General features: G+C 41.8%; 1 protein-coding gene across 4 annotated transcripts; it reads left to right on the top strand.

The window, feature by feature from the left end:
• The first annotated feature begins 50 nt into the window (after nucleotides 1-50).
• Nucleotides 51-20,925, top strand: CEP76 (centrosomal protein 76). 4 transcript variants are annotated; one of them, XR_012672384.1, is made up of 12 exons: nucleotides 51-157; nucleotides 1,353-1,508; nucleotides 1,849-1,930; nucleotides 2,315-2,539; nucleotides 3,607-3,792; nucleotides 6,201-6,298; nucleotides 6,973-7,101; nucleotides 9,894-10,085; nucleotides 16,389-16,555; nucleotides 18,369-18,702; nucleotides 19,948-20,110; nucleotides 20,572-20,925. XR_012672384.1 is itself a non-coding variant. In XM_075142134.1 (12 exons), exons 1-12 carry the CDS (start codon nucleotides 95-97, stop codon nucleotides 20,708-20,710), a joined length of 1,989 nt encoding a protein of 662 aa, XP_074998235.1. In that variant the 5' UTR covers nucleotides 51-94; the 3' UTR covers nucleotides 20,711-20,925. The 4 variants fall into 4 exon arrangements, 3 of the variants coding, with proteins under 3 accessions (XP_074998235.1, XP_074998238.1, XP_074998237.1); XM_075142134.1 differs by having other exon boundaries at nucleotides 19,893-20,110; XM_075142136.1 differs by lacking the exon at nucleotides 51-157 and adding an exon at nucleotides 352-977 and having other exon boundaries at nucleotides 19,893-20,110.
• The last annotated feature ends 2,480 nt before the right edge of the window (nucleotides 20,926-23,405 follow it).

Below are 23,405 nucleotides of genomic sequence, written 5' to 3'. Positions count from 1 at the left end.
TTGGAAAGGCCGTTAGGGGCGGGGCCTCGCCCACGGTCCCCTGGCCCCCTCCCTCCCGCTCCTCCCGCGGCGGCCTCTCTCCTGCGCTGCCGCCATGTCGCTGCCGCCGGAGAAAGCCTCCGAGCTGAAACAGATCATCCACCAGCAGCTGGTCAAGGTGGGGGCGTCTCCGCGGTAGGGCGGCAGAGCGACTTCTCCTGCCAGGGGAAGCCCCGGGGAAGGGGGCTGGGCTGGCCGGCTTTGGCGCTTCCCGTGTCGGTGATGCAGACCCCCGGCCCTTGGTGACAGCAATACCCGCTGAGGTGGTGGTAGGGCATGCAGCGTGCTCGCTCCGTACCCGCTCCCTCGCCCTGCTTTGCTTTTCCTACTTCAGCCGCTTCAGACGGTTTCCAGGCGCCGTTTTGCCTTACTGGCGTTTGCGCCCCCTTCCAGGAGGGCCAGCGGCGGTTCGCGGTCTTGGCTTGCGGCCTCCTCCTCGCCGTCTCCTACCGCCTCCACTCCTCACCCTCATTTCCTCTTTCCTGGGCTACGGAGAGATGGAGCTGAGGCCCCTGCCGGCCTGGCCGCCCCCCAGCCCCGCTGCTGCTCTCTCACTCTGTGTCGCTGCCCCATTCGGGGCAGGGAGAGGACAGCAGCAGTGTCGGCCGAGGGGGGAGCCGCGGGGGCGAGGCCTGAGGCACTGGTGGCTGAGCGGCGGGGTCAGCACCCTGAGATTGGGGCTTGATGCTTTTTGAGCGAAGTTCTTGGGCTGGACCTTGGACTGGCGGGGAAATAAATACAAAACTCGTATATGTGAAGTATTTCAAGTCCCAGTGGCTGTGACCTTAACATGCTTCCTGTGTGAGAAACAATTTTACAAATCCATGCAGTTTCACCGCTGAGATGAAGGATAGAAATTCTCTGACTTCCCTTTGAGCGTAGGGGAAACTTGCAATGGAGATTTCCTACTTCTGTGCATTATCTACAAGTATATAAAGGTGTGCTTTTTCCCTTAAAAATAAGAAACTATTATCCTAAGTTTAAATTTTGAGGGAGACAAGAAATTGAAACAGTGACCATTTTATAATTGATGGACTTGCGGACCTTTTTGTGAGGAGGGAAGTTCAAAGCAGGGGGTGCTGTCAAGAGCAGTGAAAATGCTCAGGTTTGGTATGCTAATGATTTTTTTAACTTGCAGAACTGCTTTGGTGAGATAGTGACTCCTTTGATTAGTTCAGAGAGGATTGATACTTTGGTGTAGTTGTTTCTGTGTTCCTAGGAGAATACCTTTAGTCTTATAGAGTGACTGCTTAGTCATAGCTGCTACCATTTAACGAGCTTGTATTTGTAGCATATAGTGAATTTTCTTTCAGATGGATGTCCATGGCAGGATAAGAGAAGTTCTTGCTGAGACTATACGTGAAGAGTTAGCGCCTGAGCATCAGCAGTTATCCACAGAAGATCTGATAAAAGCCTTAAGACAACGAGGAATCATTGATGATGTTATGAAGGAACTTAAATTTGTAACTGTAAGTAGCTTTTGAAGTGTGAAAATATTTTTGCTTATTCTTCTTACTGACCTGGTGTTTTGACAAAGTGAAAACTCACTACTTCTAAAGGTTTGTAATGGCTTTACTGATTTGTGACATATTAGGAGCCTAACAACTTAATGCATATGCTAAAATTGGTTTAATGGTAATACTACAGTGAACGTATTCGTTCAGTTTTGTTACATCTCAAGTACTAGGAGGGAGCATACCTGAGGAATGGCATTCAGCTGAAATGGAGGATTCTTTAATTTTTAGAAGACTGCAGTAAGAGCAGTGTTGCATACCTTGATGCCTTAAAAAGTCTTAACTGTAATTACAGGATGTGAATGAAAAGGAGAGGACTTCAGCTCCAAAACCATCAACACATTTTGTTGACAGAGAACCACCAGTTTTGAAAAAAAGTATGTTGCTTGTTTATTTTAATATTTGGATCATAGTTTTGAGAGAAATTTGAAGTCTATGATTTTTGAACTCTTGAATTAGTAATCCAGTATGAACTGGCATAAAGGTGGATGTTTTTCCTGCTTATCTACAGGAAGTAAATTCATGTAAGCAGCAGAAATTAGTGTCGCATAAAATGTGACTTTTTTTAAAAATTTCATTTATTTTACATTTTTTTATATATATATATATATATAATTTCCATACATTTTATAATCACTTTCTCCTAAACACTTGTTCCAAAAAAGTTTCTTTTTTTCTAGTCTTCTGTTGGTTAACTGATATTTAACATGCTTCCTAAGATCTGTTTGTAGTCTCTTCATTTTTATTGCTACGCTTTACAGCTAACATTGACCCAACACGGAGGTATCTTTACCTTCAGGTTTTGGGTGGAAAAGCTTTTCTGGAACATCTTCAGGAACCGGAGCCTTTGCCTGGCCAAATCTGTTCCACCTTCACTCTGTGTTTACATTTTCGAAATCAGCGCTTCCGTTCTAAACCTGTCCCCTGTGCATGTGAGCCAGATTTTCATGATGGCTTTTTACTTGAAGTACACAAGGATAGCCTAGGTAAGGAATATTGTGGGCTTAAAGTTGATGCTATTGGGTTTTTTTTCTGACTTCAGAGTTATTGTGAAATATGTTTGATGTTATTTAGTGGCTTTCTTTCCTATTTTTGAGGAAACTGATTACTATATTAGGTAATGCCACTTGTAGATCTTTCTCTACTCTTGCTTCTTCTTTTCTACTCTGAAATAACTTTTGAATTTGACCAACTTTATCCATAATTGACAGTGAGATGATAGTCTCAGAGATGGTAAGAGATATTAAGGTGGCTGTGATTTTCGTGAACTTTGTGCTGACAAGTGAAGAAGGGAAATGTAAATTTGTCGTCATATGGAAGGAAAAACTTCAGGGTGAGTTCAGTTTGCCTACCAGTTGGCAAACACCTGCAGAAGAGTCAGTCATCCACAGCCTGTATTACTATTCTTCTGTTGGTAGCCAGGGAACATGGTAGGAGCCAAGTATGTTATGAAAAGACTTCTAGATATTGTCTGAATCCTGCAGAAATCCAGGGTACCTTATGGATTATCAGGGAACAGAGAGAAAGCCAAGGTTATTGCAGCTGGACTTGGGGAAGGGAGTGGACATACCACAAATTCAAAATAAACTAGACTTTGTTAATTCAGCTGCTCGTGGAGCGGTTTATATCATAGGGTCAAGCTTAACTACAGAGAAAGTTGTTTCCTAAATAGTGATGTATAGTAAGTTGACCTGACACATTCCAACTTATTGATAGAATATTTTTCAATTGCTTTTACTTAATGGTGCTTTAATATTCTTTATTTTCTTAAATGCTAATTCTATTTTAATTCTTGTGCAGTTGAACCAGTTACGTTGGAGTACTCAACTATAGGAGTCTTTTTATCTTTTCTGCAAATTAACTGTAATCTTTCTGTAGCTCTATCCTAAACTGAGTTTGATTTTAAGATGGGATCATTGCTTACACTTCTGGATGCAAGATTTTTCTTAAAATGCAATGTATGCAATGAATGTAAGTGCATACTACTTTTAATTTTGAGGGGGACTTGGGATAATAATATTCTTGCTATCTTATCTTGGTTTAATAATGGCAGGTGATGGAAGTAAAATGGCGGATGCAACCACTCTGTTATCTGTATGTGATCCAGTGCATATGGTTCTGATCAAAACAGACACATTTGGTGAGACAACACTAGTAGCATCCTATTTCTTGGAGTGGCGATCTGTCTTGGCTGCAGAGAATGGCATAACAAATGTTGCTGTTGAACTCCTGGGTGTAGGTAAGGATAAATAATAATGCTGTAAAGATGACTTAAAATGTTGGGTACTGAGCTTGCTTATAAGCTTAAAGCAGTATATATGATGTAGTTTAATTTTAGTTCAACTCATAAATTACCATAAGGTATCCTTAGAAAATGTGTAGGAGACTAATGGCCAGATTTTTCTGTTACCAAAATACTAAAAATACATTATGTATACAATAATAGTATATATAATAATGTATATAATACATTATACCATGTGTATTAATGGTCCCCGTGTCTGGGAACTCTTGCTACTGATTTTCTGCAAAATTTGGATAAGTGATCAATACCAAACCAAACAAAAATCAACCAATTCATCTCCAGGAATGTATCAGACCAGTGCGTTGAAGAGTAAAATCTAGCTTGTGTCCCTGTCATAGCAAAGTAGCAACTGCTGGAGAAAGTGATCTCTGCTGTGCTACTATTTATTCCAGTAGCTGGAAGCATGTTGTCTGACAGAATGGCTGAACAGCTTTGTTTAGGTGCTTAGCATTTAGTATGCATGTGTATTTTTGTGTATCACTTGTCCTCACTCCCCTTTTTAGGAGTTCCAATCTAAGTTTTTAGGATATTATGATTTAGTGGATAAAGATTAGATCTAGAATCAATCTATCATGACTTCCTATGCTACCTATCCCAGAGTTTGGTCAAGTAGTAGCTGATGAGTCGTTTGAGTATTCTTTATCACAGTTTATCCACTTGTTAGGTAGGTGAGGAGTTCTTGATAGTTTCAAAAGAGATTAAATTATACCTTCAAAATATTTTGAAGATACTACGTAAGTTATTCCTGATTGTTATCACTATTGCCTGCTTTTTTTTTATTGATATGGTGCAGTGTTTTATCCAGTGAACACAAATCTAGTAAGCTCATTTGCTAATATGTTTGTTAGCTTCATTTCCTTCTGAAAATGCTGACTATTGCCAAAACTTCAGTAAGCAATATGGGTTTGGATAGTCTCTCAAATGGAGAGGGTTTTGTTTATAATGACTTGGAAATGCGTAACAAATAAGTTGAGTTTAATACTCAAATGGGTGATGAGAGGAGTTAAATCTAATTATCATTAGCTTTTTTCCATGTAATAAAGTATCAGTCCAGTAAATCCAGTGCTTTTTCTCCTCTTCTGAAGTCTTGTCATTGTACAAAACGTATCAAGAACATGAAAGCATGCTGCCACCTCAGATAAATAAACAGATTACTATGTGTTGTGGTTTAACCCGGTAGGCAGCCAAACACCACACAGCCACGCGCTTACCACCCCCCCACACACAGTGGGACGGGGGAGAGAATCAGAAAAAGAAAAGTAAAATTCATGAATTGAGATAAAGACAGTTTAACAGAACAGAAAAGGAAGAGAATAATAGTAATAATGATAATAATAATAATGATAATAGTAATGATAGAATATATAAAATGAGTGATGCACAGTGCAGTTGCTCACCACCCAACGACCGATACCCAAAAAATTATTGCTATTTCCTGGATCACGCCTCCTATTTATATACTGAGCATGATGTCATATGGTATGGAATACCCTGTTGGCCAGTTGGGTCAGCTGTCCTGGCTATGCTCCCTGCCAACTTCTTGTGCACCTGACAGAGCATGGGAAGCTGAAAAGTCCTTGACGAGCAGGGTACTTAGCAACAACTGAAAACATCAGTGTGTTATCAACATTTTTCTTATACTAAATCTACAGCACTAGGAAAAAATTTAGCTCTATCCCAGCCGAAACCAGGACACAATGTGAAGCTGCTGTTGTTTGTATTGCTTATAATCCCATCTCTCTATTGTTTTGTAATGCTGCTTTTTCTTTAGGTAATTCTAAATTTTCAGCATTATGCAGCGACATTAGGTTTGTGGGGTTTTGTGGTTCGTTTGTTTGGGGTTTTGTTTGGGTTTTTTTGTTTGTTCTGTTTTGTTCTGTTTTAAGTTGATTACTCTATTTGTATGGCACTCTGGGTCCGTCATAATAAACTGTATCTTGGGGAAGATGAACTTCACTTATTTCCAAATACTTACATTTGAGCTACCCGTGTAGTCAGTAGGAATAGGCACTTTTACTCCTACTCCGTTTTAAATGCCTATTCTAGACATTTTTAGAATGCCGTTCATCTCATACATCCCGGTACTGGCTGCAAAGAGGGGCTTGGATAATTATCTCAGCTCTAGATGTCTGCTTTTTTGGCCAGATTATGCTTTCTTACAGCCTCATTTGAGTTTGAAATTTAAATAAAGATGCTTGTTTTGCATATATTTAAAGAAGTTTAGTTATTTTTTGTGATTATATAGCTAAAATATTTATTTTAATTATTTGCTTCTGCCTGGCTGAAATGTCCTAAGTAAAATGAATTTGAGAGAACTGATCAAAATTTATTTTGGTTTAAAGGTACAGAATCAAAGGTTTCTGTTGGTGTTTTAAACATCAGACTGGAAATGTATCCACAGCTTAATAAGACACTGTCTCCAGAAATAACTAATACTCAAGTAAGTAATTTCGGGGAGGACTAACTTATTCTTTTATTGGCGGGGGGAGGGAAGCTCAGTGTAGAATTACTTACTGAGGGCTGTGGGTTTTTGGATGTTCAATACTTTTTGTCCCCCATTAAATTTAAATATAATTACCTTTTTTAAAACTACTTTGTTTATACTGAACATTACTTCATCTGAAATATTACTTTAGTAGTTTTTCTACTTACTTGTATCAAAACTTTAAGAAGAAAAATAAGAAAGATGCAATATAGCTAATTTTCTTCAGGTAGTATATGTTTTCTGGCTCTCTCTCCCGTTTGAAATAGTAGTTTCAAGTCAGCTATTCTGCCTGGAAAGCCAGTAAATGTTGGCCTGAAGGTACATGCAGATATTATTCTGCACATCAAAAGCTGAGCAATCCTTCTGTAGAGAAATGCATCACTTGAGATGAACACTACTTCAGTCAAGCTTGATATATGAGTCTACAAACAAGAAATGTAACTTGAGGTTTTTGTTCATTGGATTTTCATTTAAAAATACTGTTCTTCAGCATTTGCGTAGCACACTTTAAATATTAAGCTTTATTTTACATAGACCCGATTTGGTGTTGATGTACTTATTGATTACAGGGTTTTTTTCCTCTTTGGAATTAATGTGTGTGTGATTAGTTATGTTTTTCTTACCTGCAGTTTGCTTTGGAACGTCAGAAAACAGCAGAAAAAGAACGATTATTTCTTGTATATGCTAAACAGTGGTGGAGAGAGTACCTACAGATAAGGCCTACACACAACGTAAGGCTAGTAAAGATTTTTGCACAGGTTTGTAAATTTTCCAAATAGACCAATCCTTTCTTTAAGTTATCTTTTTATTTTTAGATATATTTTGAAGTTTATGTGTATATAGAATCTGTATAGAGTTACGATGTGGTTACATTCAGGTCAGGGCTACATGTGGTGTACCATGCAAAAACCGAATTTTGTAATGATTAAACTTCTGTATGTGTATTGAAGCTCAATAACATGATGCAGAAAGAAAGGTTGCTCCGACCACTTCTGATGCGCGAGGTGATAAAAAAGCCTGTCTAGTCTTTTCCTTGAACACTCACAAATGGCAAAGACTTCAGTGATCTGTGCAAACTATTTCAAACAAGTTTTATACCACATAAAACAGTTATAAAAAATGGACTTAGATCTATTAGAACAGATCCACACAATATTTGAGCTCTGTGTGGTTTGTAAATCAATATGTCTGGTTAATATCGCATGCTGGCTACAGACATAATTATTGTAGGCTAATAAATTACTGTGCATCAGTTGCTCCTTGGTAACTGTCCCTCAGTAAAAGGAATGGTATGATTCTTTGCATTTTTAGTGCCATGAATTTGTCTTGCATGGTAGCAATTTTCCTATCACAGATAATGAACAGTAGTTTATGATCTCTAAGTAACTTCCTGAAGCGATCCCTGCCTACTCTTTCTTTTCAGTAAAGTAACAGCTTCCATTCTGGCTGTACCGTGAGTGTTCAGTAGTGATGTGAATTTCCAAATAAGGGTGTGGTGGGTTGATCGCAGCCAGCAGCTGAGCCCCCTCCCAGTCACACTCTCACACCACCCCTGGGGAATGGAGGAGAGAATGGGAAGGGCAAAAGTGAGGAAAAACTCATGGCTCAAGATGAAGACTGTTTAATAAATGAAGGAGAGAAAGGAAGAGGGCGGGAAAAAGTGATGCAAAGACAATCATTCACCACCTCCTATCAGCAGGCTGATGCCCAGCGAGTCTGCAAGCAGGGACTAGTTTAGAAAAAGTCTGTTCTCCATGCCCCCGTGTTCTATCGCTGAACGTGATGCTATATGGCATGGAATATTCCTTTGGTCAGTTCAGGTCAGCTGTCCCGGCTGTGTCCCCTACCAGCCTCTTGTCCACCCTGAACTTCCTCCATGTGAGGGCAGAATGAGAAACAGAAGGCCTTGACACTGTGCCAGCACTGCTCAGCAATAGCTAAAATGTTGGTGTGTTATCAACACTGTTTTGGTCACAAATCTAAAACAAAGCACCATAGGGTGCTTAACTCTATCCCACCCAGACCCAATACAAAGGCTTAAGGTTTTCAAGGCAGGGTTTATAGAGAAACAAGATATATAATTAAGTAGGGAATTCTAGAACTTGGCTGGGGATGTGAGGTAAAAATGGGACTTGTACTATTTTGAGAATAAAGGAATGTGTGAATTAATGGTATTCCACTTTCTGCACCCACAAAGCTACAGTAGCGTTGGGAAGAAGGTTGGGGGGAAGGGTTTGTGGATAGGATTAGAGGACTAAGTTCTTTGTTACAGAACAGGATAGAAACTGGCAGCCCTCAGAACACTATAGGAACTAGGCCTCCTGCTAGTTCAGTACCTATAGAGAGCTTATCTTGATTCTCCCGGTGGCCATAGCAAATGTTGGTAAAGCTGCTTTTAATGGCCTTTCTCATTTTTGGGAACAGAAGCGGGATTATCAGAATTGTTTGGTAATTTAGTTATCAGGCAGTTTCGTAGGTGTAATGCAGAAGCATTACATATATAAAACTATATTAAATAAATAATGAATTCTTCCTGCAATTTTTTTGCTTGCTTTCTATCTGTGAAATAATTTCCAACAAGATTCCAGTTAGCTTCAAGTAAACGATGCTTTTCTTGCACCAACTGGCTGGAAAAGCATGACGAAACCTTTATGGGGGCAATATGTGACTACAGTAAAAAATACAAGACCATGATTTCCTGAAGCTCCAGACATTTAAAAGGCTTTGATCCCTTTTTAAATACACAAACATAAAAGTACCAGTTTAGCCCAGTGAGGAAGAGTTTTATACTGCTTGAAATAGTTTTAATAGTTGATAATCATAATATTTCCCAGCAGCACATAATAAAACGTACCTTTTTCCAGTCATCTTTTCATTTTTCCAAGAAATTAAAAATTCTTAGTATTACTACTCTCGTAATATTTATATATCTAGTGACATCATTGTGAGTAAATTTTATTGGTTTTTGGTGTTATGACAAGAGGTAAAGAGTATTCAAATTCAGAAGCAAATAGAAACCTTTTAAACTCTAAAATCAGCTGCTGAGTGCTTAGTGGTTAGGGGAGGGGTTTGGGGGTTTGTTGTAAGTTTTGGTGGGTGTGTGGTTTTGGGTTTTTTTTTGTTTGATTTGGGTTTTTTTTTGGTTGGATGTGGGGTGTTTGGTGGCTCGTGGTTTTTTTGTTTGTTTGGGGTTTTTTTGTTTGATGATAATATGGAAATTGACAGTGGATGAAGCATGAACAGTTCCTCATCCATTTATGAAAATTAAGTTCAACCTGTATTGCTCCAGGTTTTTGAACTTTTAATCTAGAATGTCCTACTGGTGACAGAGCCAGCGGAAAAATCTAACTGTAAAGTCCCTCTAAACAAATTGCCTTAATTGCCTTAATGGTCTTGTGTCTTAATTCTAGAAGGATTTTTGTGTCTTAATATTTTTCAGTGATATTTATTTCAGGGAGAATAAATCCCGTAGCAAAAAAGACGGTTTAAGTTAAGATGAATCTTTTGTACATTTGCGTGACTGGCAAATAAACACATTTTGTATGTTCAGGATGAAAATGGAGTAAACCATCCAGTATGTTCATATGTCAGACCACTTCGAGCAGGCCGGTTACTAGATACTCCTAGACAAGCAGCGCGATTTGTCAGTGTCCTGGGTTATGAAAGAGCTCCTGTCATCGGAGGAGGTGGTGGGAAACAAGAACAGTGGTGCACCCTTCTTGCTTTTTTATGTAGAAACAAGGTATGTGAAAATGGTCTTTGTGTGACACGATAGAGTTGGTATCATATTCTAACTGAAGTCAGTAATTTAAAACAGGCTGCAAATAGATGGATTAAATAAAATTTGGAGAATTCTGTTACAATAACTTGTTTAAGATCTTTTTAAAGAGAAACAGATGTTAAATAGTAGACAAGAAGGCTTTGGAGCAGACTTTCTTTACTGCTCTTGGTGGGGTCTATTTGTCAATACATCTGTTTGACAATGAGCTTGCTTTTCTTCATTTGCTTTTCCAAGATCCCATGTAATTATTCAAAGAATCCCTCCTAGTGTGCAGGCAACTAATTTAACTTCTGGACTAATCCAGGAAGAGTTGGAAAAGTCTCTTTTGAAAAACTGTTTTTTTTCACATGGGCTAAAATATATTCACAGTATTTGCATTCATTTTTTGCAAGATAGGGATTTTCACTAAAAGTTTCAGCCTAGTTCTCAGTGATCTGACACTTGTGTCATATGACTATAATAAATGAAACAAATTGTAACTCGTTTTTGTTGTGGCATACATGCACAGCCTTTATCGTAACAGGGCAGCCCTACCATCTCTCTCTCCATTGCGCCTCTCTCCCTTGTCTCTCTCTGTGGCCTCTCTTGTATCTTCCTTCCGGCAACAATCACGTGTCTGCTCACAATTCTAGCTTTAAACTAGATTCGAAGGGGGAAGGGGATAAAATCTGGCTCACTAGAGAAGAGCCTAGGGACGGCATGCCAATGTTGGGGGAGAAATCGGCAGCCCAGCTCAAGTGCATCTATACCAATGCACGCAGCATGGGCGGCAAACGGGAGGAGCTGGAAGCCATTGTGCAGCGGGGTAGCTATGACTTAATTGCCATCACGGAAACATGGTGGGATGAGTCTCACAATTGGAGTGCTGCAATGGATGGCTATAAGCTCTTCAGAAGGGATAGGCGAGGAAGGAGAGGCGGTGGGGTAACCCTGTATGTTAGGGAGTGCTTCGACTGTCTAGAGCTCAATGATAGTGATGATGAGGTCGAGTGCTTGTGGGTAAGGATGAAGGGGAAGGCCAACAAGGCAGATATCCTGCTGGGAGTCTGTTATAGACCACCTGGCCAGGATGAGGAGGCAGACGAAATATTCTACAAGAGGCTGGCAGAAGTCTCCCAGTCGCTAGCCCTTGTTCTCGTGGGGGACTTCAACTTTCCGGACGTCTGCTGGAAATACAACATGGCAGAGAGGAAACAGTCGAGGAGGTTCCTGGAGTGTGTGGAGGATAACTTCCTGACGCAGCTGGTAAGCGAGCCCACTAGGGGAGGTGCGTCGCTTGACCTGCTGTTCACAAACTGAGAAGGACTGGTGGGAGATGTGGTGGTCGGAGGCCAGCTTGGGCTTAGCGACCATGAAATGGTAGAATTCTCGATACTTAGTGAAGTAAAGAGGGGGGCCAGCAAAACCGCTACCATGGACTTCCGGAGGGCGGACTTTGGCCTGCTCAGGACACTGGTCGAGAGGGTCCCTTGGGAGACAGTCCTGAAGGGCAAAGGGGTCCAGGAAGGCTGGACGTTCTTCAAGAAGGAAGTCTTAAAGGCGCAGGAGCGGGCTGTCCCCATGTGCCGCAAGAAGAACGGGCGGGGAAGGCGACCGGCCTGGCTGAATGGGGAGCTCTGGCTGGGACTTGGGAAAAAAAGGAGAGTTTATCACCTTTGGAAGAAGGGGCAGGCAACTCAGGAAGAGTACAGGGATCTCGTTAGGTCGTGCAGAGAGGAAATTAGAAAGGCAAAAGCCCAGCTAGAACTCAACCTGGCCACTGTCGTGAGAGACAACACAAAATGCTTTTATAAGTATGTTAATGAGAAAAGGAGAGCCAAGGAGAATCTCCATCCTCTATTGGATGCGGGGGGGAACGTTGCCACTGAGGACGAGGATAAGGCTGAGGTACTTAATGCCTTCTTTCCCTCAGTCTTTAATAGTCAGAGCAGTTATCCTCAGGGTACTCAGCCCCCTAAGCTGGAAGACAGGGACGACGAGCAGGATAAACTCCCCATAATCCAAGAGGAAGAAGTTAATGACCTGCTACGCCACCTGGACGTTTACAAGTCTATGGGGCCAGATGGGATCCACCCGAGGGTACTGAGGGAGCTGGCAGAGGAGCTTGCCGAGCCGCTCTCCATCATTTACCAGCAGTCCTGGTTAACTGGGGAGGTCCCAGATGACTGGAGGCTTGCCAATGTGACGCCCATCTACAAGAAGGGCCCGAAGGAGGATCCGGGGAACTACAGGCTGGTCAGCCTGACCTCGGTGCTGGGGAAGATCATGGAGCGGTTCATCTTGAGGGCGCTCACGAGCCACGTCCGGGACAACCGGGAGATCAGGCCCAGCTAGCACGGGTTCATGGAAGGCAGGTCCTGCTTGACCAACCTGATCTCCTTCTATGACCAGGTGACCAACCTAGTGGATGAGGGAAAGGCTGTGGATGTGGTCTACCTGGACTTCAGTAAAGCCTTTGACACTGTCTCCCACAGCATTCTCCTAGAGAAGCTGGCGGCTCACGGCCTAGACAGGTACACTCTTCGCTGGGTAAAAAACTGGCTGGATGGCCGGGCCCAGACAGTTGTGGTGAACGGAGTTAAATCCAGTTGGCGGCTGGTCACGAGCCGTGTTCCCAAGGGCTCAGTACTGGGGCCGGTCCTGTTCCGTGTCTTTATCAATGATCTGGACGAGGGGATCGAGTGCTCCCTCAGTCAGTTTGCAGACGACACCAAGCTGGGTGGGAGGTGTTGATCTGCTCGAGGGTAGGAAGGCTCTGCAGAGGGACCTGGACAGGCTGGATCGATGGGCCGAGGCCAACTGTATGAGGTTCAACAAGGCCAAGTGCCGGGTCCTGCACTTTGGCCACAACAACCCCAGGCAACGCTACAGGCTTGGGGAAGAGTGGCTGGAAAGCTGCCCAGAGGAAAAGGACCTGGGGGTGCTGGTTGACAGCCGGCTGAACATGAGTCGGCAGTGTGCCCAGGAGGCCAAGAAGGCCAACGGCATCCTGGCCTGTATCAGAAATAGTGTGGCCAGCAGGAGTAGGGAAGTGATTGTTCCCCTGTACTCAGCACTGGTGAGGCCGCACCTCGAATACTCTGTTCAGTTTTGGGCCCCTCACTACAAGGAGGACATTGAGGTGCTGGAGCGTGTCCAGAGGAGGGCAAGGAAGCTGGTGAAGGGCCTGGAGCACAAGTCTTAATGAGGAGCGGCTGAGGGAATTGGGGTTGTTTAGTCTGGAGAAGAGGAGGCTGAGGGGAGACCTGAAAGGAGGTTGTAGCAAGGTGGGTGTTGGTCTCTTCTGCCAAGTAACTAGCGATAGGATGAGAGGAAATGGCCTCAAGTTGCGCCAAGGGAGGTTTAGATTGGACATTAGGAGAAATTTCTTTACTGTAAGAGTGGTCAGGCCTTGGAACAGGCTGCCCAGGGAAGTGGTTCAGTCACCATCCCTGGAGGTATTTAAAAGACGTGTAGATGAGGCCCTTAAGGACATGGTGTAGTGGGCATGGTGTGTTGGGTTGACAGTTGGACATGATGATCTTAGAGGTCTTTTCCAACCTTAATAATATGATTCTAATTCCCTTCACCTGTTTCTGCTCTTGAATCAGCTGATACTCATTAGGCCACCTCTTAATTCTTCTCCACATCTCCCCCTTTTTTGTTTATGGTTTTGTAGCATCCAGAATTCTTCTCCACATCTTCCCCTTTTTTGTTCTCAATTGCCAAATTGTCCATTACATTCATTAGAACAAATTCATATTCAAATGAAACCTGTGACCCATATTATTTTATTGATTTACATACCTCCTTAATCACCTCATATGGTAGACAAACTTAACATTTCTAATTCTTTTTCCTATTCTCCATCACACAGTTCACTTTCCTCTAGAACATCACTGATATGTGTGTGGGGGGGTACGAATCCCTGCAGCAGATCTTCTTGGGGGGGGGAGGGTGGGAACAAATGGTGCTGGTTTCACAATGGAAGACCGAAAAAAGTGTCTTTAGCCTCTGTCGCTGTAAAGCTTCGTCCGCTGTTGGCGCAAGTTCAAATGAATCTTTTTTGATTTTCCCTCCAGAATTGCTGAATCAGTCACGTTTTGCAACACCTGCTCTGCAGGACACAACTTCTGCAGAGCTGCATACACACAATATTCCTTCTAGAACTTCTAATTGCAAAGTTTTCCTCGTCTGCAGTTCTTCTACTGAGATGCCGACTGCCCCATGACTAGTGTATAAAGTTCATATAACTTCCCCGCGGCTGCTCACCTCTGTATCCGTTTCCTTTCAGCGGCTTTTTTCTTTTATCCCGTTTCCTTTCAACGGCTTTTTTTCTTTTATCCCGTTTCCTTTCAACAGCTTTTTTCTTTTATCCCATTTCCTTTCAACGGCTTCTATCCCATTTCCTTTCAATGGCTTTTTTTCTTTTATCCCATTTCCTTTCAACGGCTTTTTTCTTTTATCCCATTTCCTTTCAACGGCTTTTTTCTTTTATCCCATTTCCTTTCAACGGCTTTTTTCTTTTATCCCGTTTCCTTTCAACGGCTTCTATCCCATTTCCTTTCAACGGCTTTTTTCCTGTTTCTTTTCAACAGCTTTTGCAGTTCAGCGGGGCTCGCCACCGGATATTTCTATTTCCTTCCTTCAAGACCTTCTTTCTTCAGGTTTTCTTCTTTCAGTCCCTGTTCAGGCACCATTTGTTGTGGCATACATGCACAGCCTTTATCATAACAGGGCAGCCCTACCATCTCTCTCTCCATTGCACCTCTCTCCGTGGCCTCTCTTATATCTTCCTTCCGGCAACAATCACATGTCTGCTCGCAATTCCCTTCACCTGTTTCTGCTCTTGAATCAGCTGGTACTCATTAGGCCACCTCTTAATTCTTCTCCACAGTTTTGGATTATAGCTCTTCTGTTGTATGAATAAAAGTAAGTGATCCCTTTTAATACCTCTTCGGAGTGGTCGATGCCTTTCATTGCCACCGAGATGCTTCTGCGTTCAAAAACAATCTCACTGATGTGTTTGTATTAAAAAGATCTGTTCTTCTTGGCAGCAGGAGCTGTATCCCAATTTTTAGACCTGTCTCAAAGACCACACAGAACAGACATTACCTGTTATCTCTGAATATCACATCATGCATAGGTACCATATAAAGGCACCACTGGCTACCCACTGGCTTTCAGATGGAGGTGGTGATCCCGAGTTTGAGTTTGAGGACCGTTGTGTTTGGAGGCACAGAGCAAGGATTTCCTCCAAGGCAGAAGTGGAAAACTGTATAGAAAATAGCTGAATTTAGCCCCTGAGACGCCTGCTGGACCGTTACTAATTTTTGTGTGGAAAGTGGTGTGGCGTTATGCAATGAACACAGGTTCACCAGAAACTTGTTTAAACCTACTTTTCTGGATATTTCCCTTGTAAATTAGGCAGGGGAAGATTGTGTTACCTGTGTAATGAGCAGATACATCCAAGAACACTGAATTTTACATTTTCAGCATTCTGAATAGCATTTGACTAAAGAGCCGTACTGTTCTACTTCTGAATGTTATGGTTTGTATTATGAAGGTGTCATTGCATGAGGAATTTTTTTCTTACTTTATAGCTAACATTTGTGAAGAACTTAAGATAAAAAGAATATTACACATCACATTCAGAAATTGATTTCTGTGAATTATCAATGGTAGCAATAAATTTATGAAGGAAACTTTTTTTTCCTACACATGACTTTCAGTTGTTACACAGTTAGATCTGTGGGGGCGTTTGTTTTACCGTTTTTAATTTCTGAACTTTGACAACGTGTTCAAGACAGTAAAATTACAATAGAATTACATTTTATTAACTGATTAAATTTCCTAACTGTGTGAAAATACTGTGTAATTTCTAATATTACCTCAGGTATTTGCCTTATGTACATTTTGGCTTTTAATTGGAATGTTAGTTTTGTCTTTACGGGTCAATAGATTCTGGTTTTGGTTTACTTGAAGGTATCTTTATAATCATAAGAAATGTTTTCCAGTATTAATCATACAGTATATTTGAATAAAAAAAAATAAATAGTCTATCATTAGAACATACTACTATTTTTAAACAATTTTTTTCTATTACAGAAAACTAAAACTTGTCAAGTTTAAACCTTAAAATCTGGGCTTCTTGTATGTGCTTTAGGTAAACAGGAGGGAAACATGACATAGTAAATTATGATTAGAGAAATATCACTGTTTTCTTTCTTTAAGATTTTATTCATACGTGATACTCAAACCATCTTACTAATATTTACTGCCTAGGGTGACTGTGAAGATCATGCTAACCTTCTGTGCAGTCTTCTTCTCGGGTTTGGATTGGAAGCCTTTGTGTGTGTTGGAACAAAAGCAAAAGGAGTCCCCCACACTTGGGTAATGACTTGTGGAACTGATGGAACAATTACTTTTTGGGAGAGCTTAACAGGACATAGGTGAGTAAAAGGAATATAAGAAAACTGAGCAATGTATATTGAGGTTTGCACGGGCTATTTTTGTTGTTGCTTTTTTGTTTTTTTATCCTTACACCCTGTCATTTAACTCAGGTAATCAAAGACAAATTTCTTTGAATCTTTTTTTTCTGTGTACTGCTGCTGTTTGGAAAATAACTGGTTCAGTGTAAGGTGAAATATTTCAACAGTTTGTAATATAGTTTTCAGTAGCTTTAATACAGTATAGCAACTCTTTTGTGTCTTATGGCAGCTGATTGCCATTGATGCTATCGCTGCCATCATTTGTAAAGGAGGAGATGAAATCTGACATGATGGTTTAGGAACTGGTGTGGTTTAAACCCCAGCTGGCAACTAAGCCCCACAGAGCCGCTTGCTCACTCCCCCCACAGTGGGATAGGGGAGAGAATCGGAAGAGTAAAAGTGAGGAAACTCGTGGGTTGAGATAAAGACAGTTTAATAGGGAAAGCAAAAGCCATGCACGCAAGCAAAGCAAAAGAAGGAATTCATTCACTGCTTTCCATCGGCAGGCAGGTGTTCAGCCCTCTCCAGGAAAGCAGGGCTTCATCACAGGGAACGGTTACTTGGAAAGGCAAAACGCCATCACTCCGAATGTCCCCCCTTCCTTCTCCTTCCCTCAGCTTTATATGCTGAGCATGACGTCATATGGTATGGAATATCTCTTTGGTCAGTTGGGGTCAGCTGTCCTGGCTGTGTCCCCTCCCAGCTTCTTGTGTACACCCAGCCTACTCGCTGGTGGGGTGGTGTGAGGAGTAGAAAAGGCCTTGACTCTGTGTAAGCCCTGCTCAGCAGTAACGAAGACATCCCTGTGTTATCAACACTGTTTCCAGCACAAATCCAAAACATAGCCCCATACTAGCTACTATGAAGAAATTTAACTCTATCCCAGGCAAAACCAGCACAGGAACCCATATTTTTTTCCTTACTTCATCTGTGAAATCAGTGTTACATTATGTTTTTCCCGTGCAGAAATCTCTGCAAGTTCTCTGAGTTTTTCTCTCACTTGAGTGATTTTAGAGGGGCATAGGTAGCTGTTCTGTACTGCAAAGCTTCTAGAACCTGTTTTTTAAAAAATCTTTCCCTTCTTATTATTCTGTGTGTCCTATTGCTCAAGTGCCTAGAATGGTACTCAAGTCCCAATTTTTATATAAAAATAAAAAAAGTGCTCCAAACTTCAATGAAGAGAACTTCCTCTTTACTGATGATATTCAGCACTGTGATCCATCCCATTGTACTTCCTAGTGCTATTAGAAGTATTACTTTTGGAGATGTAATTTTTGTAATACATAGCTTCAAGTTGCATTGGTAGAAGCACAGTGGCGCTATATACTTGAATATAAAACTTTTGGCTTTGTGAAAAGTGCTAATTAATATTCAGTGTTGAAAATAAGCAATTCTGGTTTGCCACTTTTTGTGTATCCTATGATTAGTATTTGAAGATGTATTTCTCCAAATGTGATGAATAGTGGGGAAACTGATGGGTATATTGTTATAGTGGCAAAATTTAATTGCTGTTGAATGTCTGCTTGATTAGTTAGCTTATTTTTCTAGATTTAAAGAAAAAAGTGGTGTATTATTTCATTGTATGTTATGCCTCCAAAATGGGTATAATTACTTTTCCGTAAATGAATGAATGCCATTTTGGGGAGAAAAAGAAAGTTAACAAATTTGGCTTACATTTTTAAAAGGAGAAATGGCTTATATCTGTCCCATCTAACTATTTCTACCTTGCCTTGAAATAAGGTGTATTAATAAGAAATTGAATGTTTTTGATTAGGTACATCCACAGACCTATCAACCCTGATGACCCTCCACTAGTTGAACAACCCAAGCCACTGTATCCTTATCGCACGATAGGTTGTCTCTTCAACCATCAAAAATTCCTGGGAAATTGTCAGCCCTCTGATGCTGTGGAGGTCTGTGTGTTTGACCTGCATGATGAATCTAAATGGAAACCCATGAGTGGAGAAGCAATAAAATCTGTATGTTCCCCTGGAACATCATCTTCAGTTCCGCCTTTTCCTCCTCTGTGTGCTTCTGCAATAGATGCTGCAGTAACAAGCAACGAGGTAGAATTGCAGCTGAGAATACTGGTCTCTGAACACAGAAAGGTAATACTGTTTAAAGATTGTCATTGATCTGTTGCAGTAATAAAGCTGCATGTTTTTACTGTATACTTGTTTTGGATAGCCATTTGTTAGTTCACATACTCATATCTTTGCAGTGTGTTTTCCATCAGCTTTTGCAGAAATGCAGTATGTGAAACGTGAAATAACTGAAAAACTGTTTGGAAAGACTGTACTGAGCTAGTTTAGGCGTCATACTTACTAGTTGCTGTGGTGATTCTGTAGCCTCATGTGTGGGCTCTTCCCCCCGCCCTGCCTTTGCCTCTCATTCTGGGTCTGTGATCTTCAGCTTACTGGCACCTGCAGGCTACCTGTGAGTGGTCTGTAAAAGCCAGGAAGATCAAATTTGGTTGTCAGTGGGCTTTGCCTATCAATCACAAATGTTTTTGCTCTCTAAGCAAAAGCAGGCTTTCAGGTTTCATGATCTTACTCTGATTGCTTTACAAAATCAGAAGGCATTTCTAGAAGTTAGTTTTGTCGTTTATCAGGGCTTTTACAAGACGTAATGTTCCAGAAATTACTTTTCCTGTGCTGGGTATGAAGAAGATGATATTTTAAATCCCTGTTAGCCTATGTCTGGTTTTAAAGGGGTTTTTTGTTTTTATCTCGCCACACAATGCTCAACCTTTGGGGTGGCAAGTAATGCTCAGAGTATGAATCTCATGCGATGTTGAATACATACGAGGTAGACTTTTCTACTTCTTTGCACTTGTGGGATGGTATGAGGAAGATGCATGTACATGTGTATGTGTTTTGGGGAGCTGTTGTGCATTGTTTTTTCAAAAGTGGGTTTCCATGAGAGACATTAGAAAAATGTGAGGTGAATCTTAGTTGATCTTTCCCATATTTTTGCTGTGTATTTATGCACTATCTTCTTAAATTTTATGCAGAGATACTGTAGTTAAAACATACAGTTTCAACTCTGCTGGTCTTGTTTTAGTCTAGTAGTCTAACTTCATTTCTTGGTAAATGTTTGCTATTTTGTTGATGGTGTTTGATTCTTCTGGTTGGTGTGTGAATCAATATACAAATCTTACTGCTTCGTGGATTCCCTTCCATTAATTACAAATTAAAGATTTGTCATGGATTTATTTAAATCTATACAGTATACAAGCTTATTAATATCTTAATGTTCATTCTGCACGGTTGTCATCATTCTGTGACTTGCCTCACAGGATCTTGGCCTTTCTACTGTTTGGGATGACCATCTATCCTATCTGTTGTCACCAGCATTAGCAGCCTATGAGCTCGAACGTACAACAAGCATTTCTGCAGGAAATGAAGAGTTTCAAGATGCTGTAAGAAGAGCGGTACCTGATGGTCATACATTTAAAGGGTTTCCTATCCATTTTGTATACAGAAATGCCAGGAGAGCATTTGCCACATGTCTTCGGTAAGTTTAAATATAAAGATATATATGTTAAAACCAAATAGTAATACTTAATTATGAATTGCAACTCGGTTTTTTTTGTAGTGACATTTACAGAAAATTAATTTCCTTAAATGAGAACTGGAAGAAGAGTTGTGTAGTATATGTAATGGGTCATGGGGTATAGAGCTTTTATGTTACATTGGTGAGTTCAGTGATGATAGACTTTTCATGGGTTAAATTAAAGAACGAGGAGTTAATTAATTTATCTGCACTGGTTAAAAATGATCAGTGATGGCCTTGTTTTCCTCCAAGGCAACAGCCCCTGCACTATAGAACAATATTATTACTTGTAATGACAGACTTATGACACTCATTATTATTTGACTGTTAGTCACATTCGAAATAACTGCACATATGTAATTGAACATTTTAATAATAGCTTAGTAACATCTGTTACTCTTGTTTTTCTTTTTGTCAAATAGGTCTCCTTTTTGTGAAGAAATAATCTGTTGTAGGGGAGACCAAGTGCGACTTGCAGTTCGTGTACGAGTGTTTACATACCCTGAATCTGCATGTGCTGTTTGGATCATGTTTGCTTGTAAATACCGCTCTGTCCTTTGAAAAAAAACCAAAATAATTCAGACCTTTTTAGATCTGCAAAATAATGTATGTGGGTATAAAATTATGCAACTAAAAACTAATATTGTATTTTATATAAATGCCGCTGATTTTGAATACCACAGTGTGTGTATTGAAGAGGATTGTGTACACAGTAATGATTGTATTTATAAAGAGAATTTATTCTTATTTTTAATAAAAGTTACTTTTAATACTTACAGGTCGGTCAAGTTACTAAAAATGTGTGCATAAAATACTAGCTGCTCTTCTGCAGTTCTGAATCAGTGTGAGAATTCATTTAGAAAAAGGTCTGTTTCACCTCTCCAGGGTAAGAGGCTCTGTTTTACCTCTTCTCTCCCTGTAGCGTCCAGGGTGTACGTTGTGAGGGACTGAGACTCAGAAATACTGAAGTTTAAGCATGTGTCCTTTCCACCACAAAATTTATTTCTGCCTTTCTTGGTCAGCTTCTAAGAACAGTTCAGTCATCTTGTTAATCTATGAATTTAATAATTTATGGGTTTTTTTTTTAATGTTTTAAATTAAGACTTGGATACCTGAACATGTGAATAGGTGTGCTGGGATTTAAAGGGATTTAACCTGATGCCTTTTTCCTGACTTCCTAGCTTAGGAAGTTTCTCAGGTAGAAGTTGTAGCCAGGCTATTTTGCCTAACAACCATTCATGACTTTGTGTAATTCTGACAACTCAGATCCATACTTAATTATTTACCTATGGTTTTGTTTGTCTTAAACCTGTGGATGATGATTTTGCTGAGTGTCTTTTAGTCTTCATGCTTTGAGAAATGGCAAGCAACTGCACTTACTGAACTTCTCCATACCATGCCTCTCATGATTTTCACCACGTGGACTCCAGCCATCTCTTTTTGAGGCCGAAGAATCCAAACCTATTTGATTTCTTCTGTAGAAGCCATGCCGTATCTTTGATAGCCCATGTCCGCCTCCTTTTGTTCTACTTGTAAGAAAGATCCAATTCTTTCTGCTGGTGCTGGAGCAAAAAAAATAACTAATCATAGAGAAGCTTGCCACACATACAGCAGGAGTGAACGCTGGCATTTTGCATGTACGTTTAATCAGTAGTGTGGTAGTGTGACACTATTTTCGTCTTTTTTTCCAGAAGTGTTAAATACTGCCTACTGCAGCACTTGGGTTTTAACTTGAGATTTTAATAGTACATTATGTACTTACTGGCCCTGCTGCTAACAGGTTTAAAATACTTTACAAATCTGGTTTTGTGTTATCTTCCTTTTTATACCTGAAAGATCAAAATTTATACATTTGCCTGTTACACAACGTATAGGACCCTGATCAAAGCTTCAGACAGTGCAATTATATCTAATATAAGGTGAAAGGCTGGATCATATTGTATGATGCATATCGCTAAATTAAATAGCTTTATTTAGATACTAATTGTATCTTACTTGAGCAGTGTATGTTACACACATGTATGACATGTCTGTCACTGCTAGAGGAAAAAAAGTACCCGTGTTCAACTAGGAGTGAAATAGGGAACAGGAGCTCACTGGTGAGAGCCTTGCCAGCGTGCAGTACCCTGCCTGCACGCCAGGGGACACTCACAACGTGGCTTGTCATTTATACACTCACGTCTTCCATATAAAGCAGGTGCTGAGGGGAAATTTTTAATTTTCTTTTACATATGCTAGGTAAAATTGTAGAATACCCAAGAAAAAAAAAACATATAATGTTTTTTGATGTGATTTTTAAGTTGTTTGGTCTCTACAACAGGAAGCTGATTTTTCTACTTGGTGCCGGCCGGGGGAGAAGCTGGGGCGAAGGGGCAGGCTGGGCCCTTCTGCTGCCCGGGCGTGTTCGGGGGCAGCAACGTCCGTTCCCAACGGTTTGGAAGAGGATTCCCTTCCTGCCCCTTTCCAGGCCGTGCTCGTTCAACTGCATCCAGCCTTTCTGTGCGCCCTTGGCGCCTCCTGCCGTGCTGCCGCAGGGGCCGGGGCGCTGCTGGCGGCCGCCGTGTAGCGCGGGGTGTGTGCGGGGCAGGGCGGGCCGTGGGGTCCGCAGCCGCCCTCCGGCTGTGGAGGCAGGGACGTGCTGATGCTCTTCTCTGAAGCCCGAAGCACCCGTGATGGAGATGCGGGTTAGCCTGATTGTTCAACTACCGGGGTGCGGGAGGGTGTCACCCTGCTTCCCGGCTGAGGTTGGTTGTTTCTGGGGGGGGTTTGTTGCCAACGCTCGGCGCAGAACCAGCGGCCCGAGGGTTATGAGGTAAGAACACCACATCGCCATCCATGCCTACGGCAGAAGCGGAAGCCCACCATCTCGAAAGGAGATTTAAGCACTGCCCGTGGACACGGAGGTAGCCGTGCCGTGCCGTGCCGTGCCGTGGCAGCCCCCGGAGCAAATCCCGCCTCCTCCAGCCCCGCGCCGCCAGGTCGCCGCCCGCCATTGCGGCCGGGCCGGGTCTGGAGGCGGCAGGGGGCGCTGCGGCGCCGGGCGGCGGCCGTTGGCGGCGGGGGCGGGCGAGGACGCCATTGCGTTGCTATGAGCTGTCTCCCCCTGCGGCGGTGGCAGCGGCGGGCGGCCCGGGCGCCGCTCCTCCTGCCGGCCGCCGCCTGCCTGCTGCGCGGGCCGGGCTGTCCGGCGGCCTGGTGGCACTAGCGGGGCGGGGAGGATGAGCACGGCGGGAGCGGGCGGCGGCAGCACCAGCAG

This window comes from Calonectris borealis, chromosome 2 (genome assembly GCF_964195595.1).
Source record: "Calonectris borealis chromosome 2, bCalBor7.hap1.2, whole genome shotgun sequence".
NCBI classification, from domain to species: Eukaryota; Metazoa; Chordata; class Aves; order Procellariiformes; family Procellariidae; genus Calonectris; species Calonectris borealis.
Note: the sequence above shows the minus strand (reverse complement) of the source record. Positions and strands in the feature narration are given on the sequence as shown.